At 52.3% G+C, this 18,448-nt stretch overlaps 1 protein-coding gene and 1 long non-coding RNA gene across 2 annotated transcripts in view; one reads left to right on the top strand and one right to left on the bottom strand.

Annotated features, from left to right (window-relative positions):
* LOC132228653 (uncharacterized) overlaps positions 1-14,296 on the bottom strand; it is a 47,124-nt gene extending 32,828 nt beyond the window's left edge. Inside the window, exon 1 of the long non-coding RNA XR_009451396.1 lies at positions 14,160-14,296. This is a non-coding gene — a long non-coding RNA (uncharacterized LOC132228653). The remainder of the gene's footprint in view (positions 1-14,159) is intronic.
* ZNF703 (zinc finger protein 703) lies at positions 12,285-17,040 on the top strand. The gene is made up of 2 exons (XM_059685424.1): positions 12,285-13,252; positions 14,225-17,040. Exons 1-2 carry the CDS (start codon positions 13,010-13,012, stop codon positions 15,740-15,742), a joined length of 1,761 nt encoding a protein of 586 aa, XP_059541407.1. The 5' UTR covers positions 12,285-13,009; the 3' UTR covers positions 15,743-17,040.
* The last annotated feature ends 1,408 nt before the right edge of the window (positions 17,041-18,448 follow it).

Genomic DNA, 18,448 nt, shown 5'->3' with positions numbered 1-18,448 from the left:
ACAGTGCCAGCTCCAATCCTACCACTGAGAGACTCATGCTGGTGCCCTGATAAAGTGCAGAGAGCTCAGCTTGCCTCTCAAGCTTGGTTATCTGCCACACCACACCTTTTCCCCCATGATCTTCTGAGACACTATGGGATGGATGGGGGTAAAAGGGAGTTTAGGAGAATAAGGGTGGGGTAGTTAACTTCCTAGGACCTTCTCTGGCTCTGCTTGGTACCTCACCACCACCACCAACAACAACAACCCCCCTTTCACCTGCTTGAAGAAGTGTTTCTAACTCCCTATTGCATTGAGTTTGCTGCAAGGGCGGGGAGGGGCATCCCATTGGCTCTAAATAGAACCAATGTAAAATTGTGTCACTGCTTTTAACATCAGAAAGGGCACCTCCCTCCAGGATGCATTTTATTTGGGGTTTTGCAGGGCTCTCCCCACAACCAGGAGGCAGCCCAGGACCGTGACTCTCAAGGTCTCAGAAAGATGCCACTTGCCACTTCTGTATCAGTTCCCAAGTGAGGAACCCCAATTTCCTACCTTTTCTGCCAAGTGTGTTATGCTCATGTTAAAAGATAATGAATACAGTAGGGCGTGGTATTGTCCTGGGTGTTTTCTTCCCAAGTAGGGACGCCAGGGACTGGCTAGAAGATTGTACTTGTGAATTTGCTTGGGTTTTTCAGGAGAGGCTCAGGGTGGAGAGGGTTTTTCCAAAACTTCTCTCAATTCTCCCACCTGCCCTGAGACCTGTTTGAGTACAGAGCGCGGCTGACAGTGGTGAGGCGTCTAAAAGCACGACTGCACTAGGGAGCTTTGCTGTGAGCAGCAGGAGAGCACGCCATCCCTCAGTGCCCCTGAATGGGGCCTACTGTTCTTCCTCCAGGACTGAATAAAATGTATTCTAGGCTCCCGTGCACCAGACAAAGAGAGATATATCAGCAAACGAGGGGAACGATGAAAATGGGTGTTCGGCTATCCATTCACGTAGTACACACACAGTTCATCTCCCAGGCTCCCAAGAAAGCAGCCGCACACCAAATCCCTTCCTACGCTGTCTGTATCTGAGCCTCCTGTGAGATAATCCTCTTAATGGAATATTTAAGAAATCGGATATAAATCACCAACCTTTTATCTCACCTGAAAAGTCATACTCCATAGGCCATATGGTGGATATGTCTGTCTACATAAAGAGGATTGCAGCTGCCTTTTTGAGCTGATGTTACCATGTTTTTAGGCTCGATATGTTTTTCAATATCGAAATCTATTCTTTTCTGGCGACCTGGGTGCAAAAACATAAATTTTAGAGATCAGAGCCCAGAACATAGATGCACCTGGAGACATTTCAAAGTTAAAACATTGGAGGAAGGAACTTTTTGTCATTTGCAACCAACAAAAAAATGCCTATTGTTATGATGCGCTCATAAATAACTTGATTTTGGCATATGCTTTAATACCAAACAGAAGATGAATAAATTAAATTTGATTTACAACCTTTTTCATTTTTATTAGCATGGCTCTGAACGGTTTATGTAAGGGACGTGCCAGAGCAGTTATGCCAAATGTCTTAAGGCGTTGGTATTGATATTATATAAATTAAGGTGTTTTAATTTGCATTCTTTAATTAACTAAATACTGGCAGAAAAATAAAACACAAGGGCAGGCCTGACTTATTGCCTCTATTAAACTGCTGACGTCTCTGAAAAGATGCTTTAAGTAATCCAATTCATGCAGAGTGGGGGAAGGAGGAGGGATTAACACTCTTATTTGGCGAAATACATTGGGGTCTAGAAAACCAATACCCTGCTTTGCATGCAGAATGGTTTAGGGGATGGGTGTGTTCTCAGGTCTGAATTTGTGTCCCCAAGGAAGAGGCTGACCAAATGCTTTAACTATCCAGGTCTGAACTACAAGGTCAGAGGGCCTGGGCAGGGGCCTGGGCAGGGGCCTGGGCAGGGGCCTGGGCAGGGACCTGGGTTGGGGCCTCTGAAGACCTAGGCTGTCTCACCACCAATCTAGGAAGAGACAAGCTGGTGGCTCTCAGATCAATGTGATAATGTCCAAAAACCAAGGAGAGAAATCATCAAAGATCCTTCAGCAAAATTAGCTGCTTCTGGTCCATCCTTCCCATCACACGTAAGCCCCAAAACATCCTTCTAAAAAGATGTGCCAGACGCATTCCAATTCCTTTCCGTGCCCTGGGTCCCCTCACCACCTCCAGTTTAAATTCACTTTAAACTACAGCTTCTTTCTCATCCAAGTTCATTCTTCCTTTTCCCTACTTTCCCTTCTTTGTTCTTGACTTTTGCTCTCTGCTTCTACCCTCCTAGAGCAGTGGTCGGCAAACTCATTAGTCAACAGAGCCAAATATCAACAGTACGATTGGAATTTCTTTTGAGAGCCAAATTTTTTAAACTTAAACTATATAGGCAGGTATATTGTTATTAACCTACCTATATAGTTTAAGCACTGTTGATATTTGGCGCCTCCCCCACGCTGCATATTCCGCGGCCCGCCTGCGCCACGTCTCCCATTGCCCGACCTACTGACACCCCCCACTTCTTCTAACACCACTTCTTCAAAATAGACTCACCCAGGCCGAAAACCGACTCCTGCGCATGGGCCACGAAGTTTCAATCGCACTGTACGTGCGCGCCCGCACCTGGTATTTTGTGGGAGAGCCACACTCAAGGGGCCAAAGAGCCACATGTGGCTTATGAGCCCGGTTTGCCGACCACTGTCCTAGAGGATCAGAGTCAAGCCTAGTAAGGGCTCATCTTCTGTAATTTTCCCTCCAGTCTTAGAGGGAGAAACAGCTATAAAGAGAAGGTTACAGTCTCCAGCTATTGGCTGAAGGAGAGAGATTTCTCCTCAAGCACAGATGAGAACACTGACTTTCTCTTCCCTAACCCCACAGGGGCCTCAATGAGCCATCCATACAACAGCCTTTACCAGCCTCTTGCCATCCTGAGGGTTTCCGACTTGCTTGCTCTGCCTAGACTGGGAAGCATCACAGATAGCTGTTGAGGTGACTAGAGAGGTCAGGTTGGAGAGCAGAGTTCGCCTTTCTCCCGGCCCCACGAGAGGCCTGTACACTGGGTGTCCGCGAGGCCTTTGCACTTTCTTAGAGCATCGTGTCTTCTGAGAGCCTAACAAGAAGCTCGCCAAGGGCCAGCGGCCCAACCTCTAAGCAGGGTCATTATGCAATGCCCCTCCCCCAGCTTTCCTCCTGGGTGCTTGTCTCTACTTGCTCCAGGAAGAAAGGATGAATTCCAACTTCTATAAGGAAAATATCGTCCTCCTTTGCCAGCATCCTATCCCCCCATCCCACCCTCCCCCAAAAAATCGCACTTTCTTGTCGTTTCCCATCTTGCTGCTCTGTCAGTTGTTTTAAAACAGCTGTTTTAAAACATGTCTCCTGTCACAAATAAGATTGTTGTCATGCATTTTGACTTGCAGCAGTGACAAATTCACCGACTGAGCGAGAAGAGCAGGACCTGTGAGAGCCCTTCAGGCCTGATGTGAAACAGGAATAAAAATAAGAAAAAGACACAGGCTCCTCAGGGTTTTTTAACTGCCATAGCTTTTCTGGTTTGGGTTATTTGGTGGGTTTTTTTATCATTTGTTTATCAATTTAAGGAAATTAAGAGTAAAAACAAAGACAGCTTGACAGAAAGTGGTTGTGTTGAACTTATCGGTGTTCGGTGGGGAGTCATGAGAGAGGGACCTCTGATTTCCTGAGGGAAGTTCTTCAAGACCTTAGAAATTTACTTGAGACATCCCAGCATATAAGTTTCTCCTGATTCCACAAGCCCATCCACACTCTACCCAGTCCAGAAGGTTCATCCTAGTGTCACAGGGTCCAGGTCACTAACAAACATGAGTTTTGACTCAGTGACCCAAGGAGGCCCAGGACAGAAAGTAAGGAGATAAAAGAGGAGCTCAAAGAAGCTGCAGGTACCAAAATTCCTAGGGAGTGGGCTGTTCTTTTTTATTCTTTTCTTGGCAAATACTTGCTAAAGTAGAAAACTTATCATCTCATGTACCCATGTCCTTTCGTGCCTTTGAATTTTTCAGGTAGTACCCATTCAAAAATCTATACTAATAAAAGGGTAATATGCTAATTAGACTGGACATCTTCCAGACATCCATCCGCCATGGTGGCGGTTAGGGGTGATCAGGCTGACAGGGGAGCAGTTAGGGGCGATTAGGCCAGCAGGGAAGGGCAGTTAGGGGTGACCATGCTGGCAGGGGAGGGCAGTTAGAGGCGACCAGGCTGGCAGAGGAGCAGTTAGCGGCATCAGGCAGGCAGGCAGAGTGGTTAGGGGCAATCAGGCAGACAGGCAGGTGAGCAGTTAGGAGTCAGCAGTCCCAGATTGTGAGAGGGATGTCCGACTGCCAGATAGTCAGTCATCCAGCAGTCAGACATCCCCCAAGGGGTCTCCAATTGGAGAGGGTGAAGGCTGTACACGAATTTCATGCACCAGGCCTCTAGTAATAAAAATAAGAACAAAATGAAGACTTTTTACCTGTCTTGGTGAGCAATCTACTAACAGTAGTTACTGATTTCATGATTTGATGTCTTTTAATGCTTCACAGGCCCCATTCTGGAAATTCATGGTGAGGTCTGGAGATGAACCTCTCCAGATACTACCAAAACCATTGTATGTGCTGTCTTTGATGAGAAACTCTGCCTTTTCATGAGCATGATCCAAAATAGTCTAGATAATCCAGAGTTCTTATTAGGATTCAATTATTGGAAAGTTTGCTATATTAAAATAGGGACCTGTCAATACAGGTGGGGCAAGAGTAGGTTTATAGTTATTAGTATGGAAAATAATACAATAATTAATAAATAATAATACAAGAACAAACTCTGTGTTTCGTGTACTCACAACTGTAAAACTACTTTTGCCCCTCCCTGTATCTTGGATTCTTTTAGACCAGATTGAATATTCCTCTTCTCCTTCTTCTTCTCTGACTAGATGAGGGAGAAGGTGGGAAGGGGTGGAGAGCATGAGAAGCATGCTTATTTTCTTAAATCCAAAGATGGAATGGGACCTCCTTCCCAATGAGCCTTCAAATTCCTCCAAATGATATGACCAGTAGGTGCCAGAGGTGTTTCCTGGGTTTCCTTGCTTGAGTCCCCAGCTGAACTTACTCCACAGCTATCCTACCACCTTTCTTAAAAGGGGCTTGTTTTGAATGCATGTAGCTTTTGACCCAGCAGTTTTACTCTTAGGAATTCATCCTATAGTTCTAGTAGTACACATGGAGAATATGTGTATTATACACACACACACACACACACACACACACATACACACACAAATCCTATATAATAAAGAGCTAATATGCAAATGGTCATCACACCCTTGTGCCTGCGCCCTCGCGCCCTCACACCCTCAAGCCAGGGCCAGAGGACCTGAGGCCGCACTCCCCTCCCTGGTGCCAGGGCTGGGGGACCTGAGGCTGCGCCCCCCACCTGGCGGGGCTTGACGGGGGACCTGGGGCTGCATCCCCTGCCCGGCGGCACTTGACAGGTGGGGCTGGCCAGGTCCAGGTCTCGCGTGATTTTGATGTGCATGCGGGTGGGCGGGGTCCCACAGCGTGCCCCAGACTCTGACAGGAGGGAGATTTTCATATACATTTTACTAATTTTCTTTCATCTCTGACACTTCTATTATAGAGAAAGGGCAAATAGCAATATTAAAATATTTCCTCTAATTAATTCCCTTTTAATGTGCATGAATTTCGTGCATCGGGCCACTAGTATACATATAACTGGTTATTCACTGCAGGAGCAAAAGATTAGAAACTATCCAATGTCCCCAGTAGGGGACTAGTCAAAATAAACAGGGCACATCCATGTAACAAAGCCATGAACTGAAGAAAATAAATAAAATACAAAAGCACAAACAATAAAGAATTAAAAACAAAAAAACAATATTATATAATTTGGTGAACAGTTATGCATTTAGCAAGATTACAAGAAATGTAGAATTATGGGTATGTTTGGTTCTTGAATATTAAACTTAAATTTTAAACAAACAAAAAAAACACACAAAAGCCTATGATGCGCTCTCCAAAATATATTAATATTTTTTAAAAAGTAAATGTGGAACAGTTTGTGTAGTATGCTGCCATTTATGTGTACAACGGGGGAAAAATATATATGTATTTGCTAATACATGTATAAAATACCTCTGGATGGATGGACAATAAACTCATAGTATTAATACATTGGGGAGAAAATCTTGATGGCTAGAGGGAGGTTTTTTCACTGTATGGTCTTATAGCTTTGGAATTTGGCACCATGGGAATGCATTTCATCATAAATAAATGCATTTTTCAATAAAATAAAAAAAAAATCATTTGTAAAGGGGGCTAGTATGTAACTCTCTACTCTGAATGGACTACTCTAGTTCTCTACTTCTGGCCCCCGGGTTTGGTTGAGACCCTGTCTCTCAAGTTTCCTTCTCTGAGCAGAGACTGGCCAAGGGCCACTGACATAAACCCTCCTCAAAGTCGTTCTGGCATCTTGGAATTTGGTTTTATCAAATACAACCAGTGATAATGCAGCCATGGCCTGAGCAGCTCTCCCCTTTTCTCCAATTGTGTTTGTCAAAATGAGTTTGGAGCTGCACATTCCAGCTAGTTGGGAGCCCAGCCTAGACAGGGGCACACTTTGGGCAAGTTTAAAGCCTTAGCCATGAAAAGTGGGGATCATCACCCTCACGGCTGAGGCCCATAGAAGGGTCAGAAGCAGGTGTGACACCAGCCCTGTGCAGCTGAGGTATTCACAGTCTGTCTGGGGTGCCTGGTGGTTCCAGTTGGTGGCAGCTCAGCACATGGGGGCAGAATGTGTAGGTCAGCATGGTCCCTACTTCCCTTTCAGGGGCCTTATGCTCTGCTTCAGAACTCCCCTTGTACCCAAATAAGAGAAGGTGCATCAACACCTAGAACGGTTCATACTGACACCCAGAAGGTGCTCAGTAAATGTAGCAGCATCTGAATTTACCTTTGAGTAAATGGACTTAAGAACAGTGGGCAATTAAAGTATAGGCTACTGTGCAGGATTTAAGTTAGAACCATCTGGCTTTTTAAAAAAAAATCTACCAAAGAAGCACACAGATGCCCAAAAGACAGGGTTGCCCTGCCTTTCAGGACGTGAAAGGTGGGACGCCTGGACTGGCTGGCTTTCTCTGGTCCTTTCCTACCTTGGGTTCAGCGGGGACCTACACCATCCAAGTGGTCAATAAACAGTAACTGAATGAATTAATTCAATCCAGTTCAATTCATTGAATAAATGTTCCCCTCCCTTCCTTCTCTGCCTCAGTTTCCTTTCTACCATATTCTCCTTCCTCAGGATGAAAGGGAAATCTTGAGTGTGAAGACCGGCCCTCTGGAAAATTATTCAAGTCCCTTGTTTTCCATTTCTCCTGCTGCTCTCTCCCTCTCCCTCAGTCCTGCACCTAGAAGTCTGGCTCAGGAACTGACTATTAGTTCTGCCACTTTCTAGCTGTGTAATTTGGGCAAGTTACACAACCTCTCTGAGCCTCAGTGCTTCACCTATAAAACAGGCATGATACTAGTGCCCACTTCATCGGTTTGCTGTGCGAAGTAAATGAGTTGTGGCACATAAGGTGTTCAGAAGTAAGCACTCACTAAATGTTACCATTACCCTGGGTAGTAATAACTCATTGTCTGCTAATCACAATTGAGGTGCTGGCAGATTGCTAAGGTATGATTCCTTCCAGCAGTTTTTGGAAATACTTAAAAGAGGAATCTCTAAGAAACGTGAAGGCCCAGAGGAACAGAGTAGTCAAGGGTGAATGCCCAGGGCTAAGGCTGATGTATGGGGGGCAGGAGGAGGGGCAGGCAGATGAAGGCTGGAGAACTTCAAAAGCACACCTACTTGCATCCCCCTCTCCCCACCCGCCTGCCCGCCCTGCCTATCTCCTGGGGGCTGATAGGAGATAAATGAAATCACTTCTTCAAAGCACCCTACTCAAGGACCCGGATCAAACACCAGGGCTTGAAGATAAGCTTCAGTCTACATTTCCTTTTGTCCATTCCTTCCCACCACATCTCCAAAGGAAATTCTAGAGGGAGGAAAAGTAGTTAATTCCTCCTCTTTTATCAAAAGGCGTTACCTCCCCTTCCCGGGCAATGGCTGGTGATAGGAGAACCAGGGAACTAGGGAAGGAGTTAGGAAGGCCTCTTCCCGGCCCTCTGCCAGCGTTAGCTGTGTGACTTCAGACTCCCCCGTAAGTTCTCAGAGCCCGATGCTTCATCTGTCAAGGGGGATAAAAACACCTGTCCAAAATAACTCACAAAATTGTTATGAGATGATGAGTACAAACATGTATTTGGGAAAAGATACTCGATGTTTCCACAGTTAACATGTTGAAAATTACACAGTCATCCACCTTGAATCTTTTTGGGAATAAGCTGAGCTGAGATATAAATAAATAGCCCTTTTTATGTAAAAGTAGAGGCCCAATGCACAAAATTCATGCAACAGTAGGCCTTCCTTCCCCCGGCTGCCAGCACCAGCTTCCCTCCAGCACCCGGGACCCGGGCTTCCCTCCCAGCCCCGGCTTCATCCAGAAGGTAGTCCAGAAGGATGTCCAGAAGGACATCTGGTCTAATTAGCATATTACACTTTTATTATTATAGATTCTTATTCATTCACTAACATTCGTTGAGCACTTACGGCATTCAGGCTGCATGGCTTCTCATCCCAGCCCCACCTCTTACCAGCTGGGAATTTGGAAAAGTTAGTTAACCTCTCAGGGACCTCCACTTCTACCTCTGTGAAATGGGAGTAATGACAGGACCTCCCTCCTCAGGCTCCTGAAAGGATTAAATGAGATCATGTGAGCAAAGTGCTTACAACAGTGCTTGGCTCTCAGTGATAGCTACTGTGATGATGATAGTGAAACACCCAGCCAGGCCACAAGAATACAAAGAGAATGAGGACAATGCAGAAGCATTCACAGTCCAGTGGGAGAATGGACAAGTAAACAGACAGATGCCAGGTCATAGGTATAGTAATAGAACGTAATGGGAGCTGTGAGAACAGAAGAGGGAGCTACTAGACTCTAGTAACTAGAGTGTGCTCGCTCCCTGCAAGGCTGGCTGTTCTTGCTTTCACCGGATTGTTCCTCTTGCCCCCCTGGCCCTCTGCTGCCCAGGCTGTGTCTGAAGCCTGGGATGAGGCCTGCAGAGGAAGTGCCTCCCGGTGCCCTGAGCGCAATGCGCTACATCAGGGCTCCTGGCCAAGGCTGTAATTGCCAGCCGCTGAAAGATATTAAACGCCAGGGAGGAAAACCAAGTTCTCTATGAGGCCGACTTTTCAGAGTTCTTACAGCTTGTAAAAAAAAAAAAAAATGTAAATAGTTACCCAGTGAGATATTATTTCATGTTGTTGCCATTAGGGTGTGAGTGTTATGCAGAGAGAGGCGATCGTTCAGGCAATTCCGCCTCAGCGAGGACGGAAAACTCCACATTAACCCCACACAACAAATCTACCACCTCTCGCTCTCAACCTGACTCAGGCATTTTTTTCCTGGGTGGTGAATTTTATGTAAATTGAAGTAGTGAAAAAAAATCTATAAATATGCAGAATTTCCTAAAGGATTTTTCCTGATGGCTTGGGGGAGGGGGGCCATTTTTTTAAAGATACATTTGGAGGCTGGGAGAAGGGAACTCATGTTGGTGGCCTTCTGGGACAGCGTTGGGCCTTCGGGTCCGTTGGTTGCCAGTGCTGAGATCCTCTGGGTCCAGTTGCTGCCTTGACTGTTCTCTGGAGCAATTGCCCGCAGATGCAGGTGGCCTTCATTGACCTGGGACTTTCTTTGTGCCAAGCAACGGTGCTGCTCACTCACAGGGCAATCTGAGGAAGACCTAGCGGTCCCTTACCCATACATCTGCACTTTTGGCAAGGGAGAACATTGCCATAGGCCCTGTCCCTGTGCAACGTTGTCTTGCATGGACTTTTCAACCACAACCCTAGTGCAGTTCTCTGCCTACAAGTGGCCTTCAATAAACTTGACCCAACTGAATACTGTCTTATTCTCTCCCCAGTGACAAGGCATTTCTTTGAAAACTATCCTTGCTGTAAGCCGCTAGGACCCTATTTAAAACTCTGTGTAAGTTAGCGTTTCAGCTAAGTGATTGTCAAATGCTGATTATAATTGTCTAGTCGTGTTTTAATTAGGCCTCTGGTCTGGCTTAGTACGGTTATCCATTTTCTCTCCTCAGGCAACTAGATGGATTCAGCCAAAGGAGCCCTGATGCCCTCACCAGCACCCGAAAAGAAGGGTGTCCCTACTACCTTGCTAGCACCTTCCAGGAAGGAGCCTTGTCTCTATCTCAATGCTGTCTGGCACCCACTGTTCCCATCAGTGAATTCTGCTGTGGACTAAGGGACTGGCGTTTCTTTTTAAGGACAATTTATTCTTACCTAGGCAAATTCCCAACCCTCCACCCTGAGCCTGGCCATCCTGTCCTCATCTCTTCCCTTCTCCCTCCCTTTCATTCATTCACTGCCCTTTTCCTCTCCAAATAGAGAGTGAATATTCTTTCCTCCTCCATTCTCCTCCTCTCTCCTTCCTGCTGCCTCCTTCCTTCCAAAGTCCTAACTGCCTTTCCTCTCGCTACCTCCCTTCTGCTCCCAACTGATTCCCCATTAATCACTCTTAGCACACATATGCTTGGGTCCTGGAAGGATTTCTTGGCTGGCTCTCACAGCTGAGCTGGTTACAATAGTCAAGAAGGAGTCTTTCATCTCTTACTGCCTCCAAGGTCTCCACTCTTCCCAACTCTTCCTCCTCCAAGGTGCCTGCAAAGGCCCATCCTCTTCCATTCTGTAAGGCGTTCTTCTGTTCGCTCTCTGCATAGCACTCTCCCAAAGGCCAAATGGCCCTGAAGGTGGACCTCTAACTGTAGTGCTGGCACTGGCAACAATGTCAGAATGCACAGAGGCTGGCATGGGGAGAGGCAGGAGGAGGGGGATAGAGACCACCACAATGATTGGGATCACACACACCCCTTCTTGTGCCCCTCTTGCCACGATATGGAAGACACCCCCCAGTTGGGGCATCCCTTGGAATTCCTTCTAACCTGACTCTACCAGGAGTAAATCGGGGTAGGGAAAGCCAGTGGGATTCCTAAGAGGTCTGTACCTACTGCCCAAAAAACAGCACAGACCCAGGAGTAGGTTTAATTTACTTTTTGATCGAAGTGGCCTTGGGAATGGTGCCTGCTGTCCCCTTCACTGAGCATGAAACCGGTTCATGGCGGCTATTTTTTATTTCTGTGTGATAGTTCTTTCTCTTTGAAGAACCCTTTTTGAAATCACCTACCTTGGGTTCTCGTGTTGGCTCAAGACACAGGTCAACGCGGCAGAGTCGGGACAGTTAGTCCTGGAGCAATATGCCCCTAGTGACAGGCCTGACAGTCAGAGTGATGGATTGGGGCTGAGAAAGTGGTACTCGAAGCAAGGCAGTGACACCAGCGCGCCTCCACTGGCCGCGGAGAGCAAGAAGTGGTCTCCCCAGAGGCCCGCGCACAAAGGACCGGCTACACCCCCTGAGGATCTGCGGACTGGGAACTTTAACGTCAAACTATGACTATGTAAAATCTCCGCCAAGTGCGAAGCTGGCGATGCACACTCCATCCGAAAGACGCGGGGAAGGGGAGAGGGGAGAGGAGTGCATTGTTATTTTTAATACAAAGTTTTTATTCCGACGTTTCCCTGAGGAAAGATAGTACATTTTCTTTTTCTCCGGTGAGAAGAAAAACGGGGAGGGGGGGGGCGGGGGGGAGGCATCTCTAGAGTTTGTATCGACGTACAGCACTTAGAGAGATCCCTACCCCCTCTGGGATACTGGCCTCTCCAGTGATCCCAGATCTCCCTTCCCCCCAAAAAATAAAAAAATAAATAGCAGCTATGAGCAGTGCACTCAGAGAATTTTACGCCTCTAAACAGGAGGACACGATAAGAAACCTGAAACACTCAAACTCCGACCCTCTAAATCAATGCGCAGGCACCGCGCGCCTGGCGCGTCCGGGTGGCGCGCACAGCCCAGGGTACCCCGTGCTTCTTCGCCACCATCTCACCCCGGAAGGGAGTCCTCAGACTTGCAGGCTTCGGACAGGATGGGCTCAAAGTTGTTGGAACGGCTGACGTCGCATCCCGAGAACCAGGGATGCCTCTGAGTCTCGGGTGCTTCCGAGTGAACACACCCGGGAGAAGCCCATTCGGGGAACAGAACTGGACCCGAGCAGAGCCCAAGCTGGGCCGGAACAGGGCTGGGGCTCAGGCGGCGCGGCCTGCCCCCAGGCGGCCTTCGGGAGAGGCTTGGACTGGGCAGTGAGGGAGCCACCGCCTTGCGCTCCTATCCCCCCGCCCCCAGACACTCACGGCCCGGCTGTGAGGCCCCGCCAGCACCTCCGCCCGGTAGTTTGAAGGAAAAGAGGAGGAAGAGCGGCAGGAAAGACAGCGGAGAATAGGGCGCAGAACCCAGAATCCCGGAGAAGTCTGGTCCTCGGTGGAAAACCCCTTCTGCCCCCTGGGCAAGGGCGGCCCAGTTGGGGGGAGGGGAGGAGTACAGCGGCCGGTGAAGGCCGAGGCGGCGGCGGCGGCGGCGCAAGGGCGAGGCTCCTTTAAGGCTCTCCCCTCCCACCGGCGGCGCCGGCCTCCGCCCGCCGCTCTCCCCGCCCCGGGTCCCGGCGAGAGCTGCGATTGGGCGGGTGCGGCGATCCCTTTGAAGTGTGGCTGCCGATCGCGGCTATTTGACGTGCGGCTCGCGGAAGGCGAAGGTTTTTGTGTTGCTATCCCGGGCTAGCGGCGGCGGCGGCGGCGGCGGCGGCGGCGGTGGAGGAGGGGTGGAAGCGCGGCGACTGCTGCACCGCGCTCCACGCTGCGGAGCGAGCCCACCCGCCCGGGAGCTCGCCTCCCGGTGCTCCCCCTCCCTCCCCGCCCCCCCAGTGGCGCTGCCTCCTCCAAATGAGCGATTCGCCCGCTGGATCTAACCCAAGGACACCCGAGAGCAGCGGCAGCGGCAGCGGCGGCGGCGGGAAGAGGCCGGCGGTGCCGGCGGCGGTGTCCCTCTTGCCCCCGGCGGACCCCCTGCGCCAAGCGAACCGGCTCCCTATCAGGGTCCTGAAGATGCTGAGCGCTCACACCGGCCACCTCCTGCACCCGGAGTACCTGCAGCCGCTGTCTTCCACTCCCGTCAGCCCCATTGAGGTCAGTGTCTTGGTCTCTGCCCGCCCTGCGCCGTTCCCATTGCGCCCACCACTGCCGGGCCCACGGCCCCACTCCCTGCACCCCGTCCTCGGCGCGACGCTCCGGGCCGGCCACACTGGCGGGTGAGGGGGGACCGAGAACGGAGGTGATCAGAGCCCACGCGGTTCTCCCAGGCTTCTCCGTGAAAGGTTCCCTTCCACGCGCGCCCTTCGGAGCTACGGGTTTTCTCTCGGATTGGGTTTGCTCTTGGCGTCTCCCACTAGGTCCTTTACTTTTTCTGGCACCCAGTTTCTAGGCCAGAGATGATCTTTCCTGGGTCTTTCCTGCCCCCACCCCGCCGCCGCCGCCACCACCCGGGTTTGTTCTCTCTGAATCCCGGATCGCGCCCGTCCCACTCCGCCTCTGTCCCCTCCGGTTAGAGCGCACGACGCCCCGGCACTCCCGATCCCGGGGCTTCCTTCCTCCCCCTTCCCTGGGTGCGCTCCGGGGAGAGAGGGACTGCTAAGCGCGCCCACGGCAGCCCAGGCTTTAGAAGGCGCTTCTCCGGGTTTTTACCGCGCCTCGCCTCCGCCCGAAAACCCGTCCCAAGCGAAGTTCCCCAAACTGAAGGAGTAAGTTTTCCCTGGGCTTAGAGGAGAGGGAGATGAGAGGGGAGGGGGCAAGGCACAGCCCCGACTCCAGAGGCGCCACCTCGCCCGCGGGGGCCGTTGGTGGGCCACTTCCACTGCCCGGTTCCCCGGGGCCTGTGGTGCGCTCTGGGACCCAGCGGGGCCGGGGATCCACCAACGGGCGACGAGCAGAGAGAGCGCAGTCCTGCCCAGCTGCGCCGCCCACCGGGCGCGCTCAGACTTCTCCCCCAGGCCTTCTCTCTCCCGTGCCCACCCGGCTCCCCAGGCACCCCACCTACCCGGCTGGCTCTGTCGGTCTGGTCGTCTCACTCCCTCTCCCCGCTCTCGCCGCTGTCTCCCACAGCTGGACGCCAAGAAGAGCCCGTTGGCGCTGCTGGCCCAGACTTGTTCGCAGATCGGCAAGCCGGACCCGCCGCCCTCGTCCAAGCTCAACTCGGTGGCGGCGGCAGCCAACGGGCTGGGAGCGGAGAAGGACCCGGGCCGCTCCGCCTCGGGCGCTGCCTCGGCGTCTGCGGTGCTCAAGCAGCTGGGGGACTCCCCCGTCGAGGACAAGTCCAGCTTCAAGCCCTACTCCAAGGGCTCCAGCGGCGACTCCCGTAAAGACAGCGGCTCCTCCTCTGTGTCCTCCACCTCCTCTTCCTCCTCGTTGTCCCCGGGAGACAAGGCAGGCTTCAGGGTCCCCAGCGCCGCCTGCACGCCCTTTCCCCCGCATGGAGCGCCCGTCTCCGCATCTTCGTCTTCCTCCTCGCCTGGTGGCTCCCGGGGCGGCTCCCCGCACCACTCTGACTGCAAGAATGGCGGCAGCGGGGAGCTGGACAAGAAAGACCAGGAGCCCAAGCCCAGCCCGGAGGCTGTGTCCGTGAGCCGCGGGAGCAGCGGGGAGCCCGGCACACACGGGGGTGCTGCCGACGCAGGGGCCTCCGGGCGCAAGTCGGAGCCGCCCTCGGCGCTGGTAGGGGCCGGCCACGTGGCCCCGGTGTCACCCTACAAACCCGGCCACTCGGTTTTCCCGCTGCCGCCGTCCAGCATCGGCTACCACGGCTCCATCGTGGGCGCCTACGCCGGCTACCCCTCTCAGTTCGTGCCTGGCCTGGATCCTAGCAAGTCTGGCCTCGTGGGAGGCCAGCTGTCGGGGAGCCTGGGCCTGCCCCCTGGCAAGCCCCCCAGCTCGAGCCCACTCACCGGGGCCTCCCCGCCCTCCTTCCTGCAGGGATTATGCCGCGACCCCTACTGCCTGGGCGGTTACCACAGCGCCTCTCACCTCGGCGGCTCCAGCTGCTCCACTTGCAGCGCGCACGACCCAGCCGGGCCCAGCCTGAAGGGCGGCTACCCGCTGGTGTACCCGGGGCACCCTCTGCAGCCCGCTGCCCTCTCCTCCAGCGCCGCCCAGGCCGCACTCCCGGGCCACCCCCTCTACACCTACGGCTTCATGCTGCAGAACGAACCGCTGCCGCACAGCTGCAACTGGGTAGCAGCCAGCGGGCCGTGCGACAAGCGCTTTGCCACCTCAGAGGAGCTGCTCAGCCACCTACGGACTCACACGGCCCTGCCCGGCGCAGAGAAACTTCTGGCCGCCTACCCTGGGGCCTCGGGCCTGGGCAGCGCCGCCGCAGCCGCCGCCGCCGCTGCCTCCTGCCACCTGCACCTCCCCCCGCCCTCCGCCCCGGGCAGCCCCGGATCGCTGTCCTTGCGGAGTCCACACACTTTGGGGCTAAGCCGGTACCACCCCTACGGCAAGAGCCACTTATCCACAGCTGGGGGCCTGGCCATGCCGTCTCTCCCCACAGCCGGACCCTACTACTCGCCATATGCGCTGTACGGACAGAGACTAGCCTCAGCCTCGGCACTTGGATACCAGTAACTACAGCTCTTCCTCCCACCCGCTCCCTGACCCTCCCCCAGCCTCCTGGCCTGGCCGCTGCAACCTCCACTACTGCTTGTCCTGCCAGATGTTCCCGCCCATGCCCTCCCCACTGGACTGTGTATTTATTTACTATAATGTTAGCTTACAAGCTGGGAATATAAGTGCATTAACGGCCCACACGAGTCAATGGTATGCAAAAAGTCTGTGTTTTCCCCAAATAATATTAATCACACAAGTAACTACATGCTCCCCGTCCCACTTCCTTTATTTTTTCTTTTTCTTAGATATGTTTTAATTTGTTTTCCTTTTGCTTTTTTTTTTGGTTTGGTCTTAGGGGAAGAAGGAGAGTTGGGGTTCTGGGGTTCTTCTCTTTGTTTTGTTCTCCCTTCCTGGGGAGTTTCTTGCATGCTTCTTAACCATTAAAACTACATTTCCCCCTTTTCCCTTCATTCCCTCATTTTCTTCCACTTGAGGTTCTGTTTTTACCTTTGTACCAGAAACAGAGAGGAGATATTTTTTGTAACGTATTCGGAGGGTGCAGGGAGGGGCCTTGGTGGCAGGAGGTCTTGCCTCTGTTGACCCAGAACTCTACTCTGTGACTTCTCCCCTGTAGCCCCCTCCTCCCAGGGTCCCTGGTCTTGGCCCTGGCCCCCAAAATTAGAGCCTTTCTTCCCTACCTTGCTCTGAGAACGGAGAGCCCTGAGAGAGGGACCCCAGTGGCCTTGGACAGAGCCCTTCTGCTTCTAGACTCTTCCAACCCCAAACACTGCCCGCTGGGTAGGAAGGAGGGGAGTGGTCCTATAGGGCTCATCTTATTCAATTAAAAGTCCTAGAAGGCCTTGCCGGCATGAAACTTTGCTTTTTATATTTTGCAAAGTGCTTTTATAGTCATTGTTTTTCTCTCCGTTATTGGGGCAGTGGTCCCTCTCCTGGCAGTGGGGGGTGGCGTCAGCGATCCTTGCTAGATCCCTCCAAAGCAGACCAGTGGCACTATCAGCGGGCAGTACAACCTTTTAGCTCCGTTGGGGGAAGGTTGGACGGTAAAGGAGCATACAGATCGCAATAGCCCCCCTTCATCCCTTCCCAGGCTGGTCCCAACAGATTCCCCAAAGTTGGGGACTTCCTTGGGCTCCCTCGGTGACTGGGATTGAAGACTTGGGCCCTGGGTCTTCTCCCCACACCGTCCCTTCTCTTATGCACCATCGTGGGGAGGCTGCGGGGCCTCTCTGGGATGAATAGAGCTCTCCCTTGGTAAGACTTATTTTGTTAATAAATGAAATACTTGGCTATATTCACACCGTGGTGTGTTTCTCTCTTGCCTCACCCACCACCCCACTTCCAGATACCCAAGCAGATGCCCTTCTTTTATTCTTGTTTAAAATACCTTACGGTTTCCTTCTCAGATTTCTGGTCAAGGACAAGTTTAACGTCTTTCCTTGAGAAAAGGGGGAGAAAAAAACTGCCAGCGCATTACAAATTACATAAAACCACCTTTATTTTTTTTCCACTTGGTTATTTACTTTCCAGCCTCACTTCAAAGGCCTTAACATTTCCTGGGGACAGGGTGGAGAGTGTGTAAAGGTGGATTTTCCTCTGGACCTAGATTCGAGGTAAGAGGGGCTGTGAGGGAACCAGCACAGAGGGGCTCCAGCCAGGCAGCACAGTCCCAGGCCTAAGGGTGAGCAAAGACGACGTGCCTCTGGCGCCACCTGGTGGCAGGCAGCTCCTGGCGCCTCCCCCGACGGCACCGTAGGCGCTTCCCACTCTACAGGCGAGGGTTTCCTCTTTGCTGACAAAGCCTTTACACACCTGAAACCGAAGGGTAAACGCACCTGCTGACGGGGGCGCTTCGCAAGGCTTGGAGGCTCCCTAATGCCCGCGCCGGGCAGCTCATCCCAGTTATCCGCGCTCCCAGAGACTCCTCCACCGGAGTTGGGTTTTGCTGAGAAGTCGGGGCGATTACTCGGGACCTTGGAGTCACTCACTCTGGGTCCCTGTTTTCTTGATCTCGCACGACTGACACTGACTTCATCCTCGGGCAGGCGAGGGTGGGGTGCTGTTTATCAGGTTGGTGGGAGGAGGGGGGCACCTCCCACTGTGCGGGGAGTCCCAGAGGCCGGAGGAGGGGACGCGCGGCTGCGGGGGAAGGCGGGGCCTGAACCACGTCCTTTCTGGGGCTGACTGCGGGGGTCGCCCGCCGAGGCCCCCAGCGCAGGTTGCAGGTTCCGGCTGGCGGACCCCTGGCGCCCAGCACTGACCGCCGGGGCCACCTGTCGAATGCACTTCACCATGGCCTGCCTCGCCCCCTCCTGGCCGCACTCCTCCGCGTCGGCGCCGCGCGGCTTTGGGATCCGTGGCTGCTGGGGTGGGGTTTTGCGTTGCTTTTCCTGAGGCATGAGATGTATTGGGCAGTTCGTGCTCCACAAACTGTGTGCTTCTGAAACATCTGCAGACCCGAGGTCAAGTGCGGAAGGGGTGGGAGGGGTGCTGGAGAATGGCAGCGCTGGCCTCGGCCTCACTGGGCGCCATCCCCTCCGTACTTGGCAGAACCTCGGCACGAGATGTTTTTGTAGAGTTTGGGGTTTGGGGGGAGGTTGCACCTGTATCTTTGTTTCTGGGAAAAATTCCTTCATTAGTCAAGAGAACCTCAGCCTTCTTCTGCAGGAACTGTGGGTGCTGGACACCCTAAGACCCTAAGCGTGT

This window comes from Myotis daubentonii, chromosome 2 (genome assembly GCF_963259705.1).
Source record: "Myotis daubentonii chromosome 2, mMyoDau2.1, whole genome shotgun sequence".
Taxonomy (NCBI): domain Eukaryota; kingdom Metazoa; phylum Chordata; class Mammalia; order Chiroptera; family Vespertilionidae; genus Myotis; species Myotis daubentonii.
Note: the sequence above shows the minus strand (reverse complement) of the source record. Positions and strands in the feature narration are given on the sequence as shown.

Coding starts and splice junctions, on each gene's coding strand:
- ZNF703 (XM_059685424.1), top strand. CDS start 13,010: ATGAGCGATTCGCCCGCTGGATCTAACCCAAGGACACCCGAGAGCAGC. Junction 13,253..14,224: donor CTCCCGTCAGCCCCATTGAG/GTCAGTGTCTTG, acceptor TGTCTCCCACAG/CTGGACGCCAAGAAGAGCCC.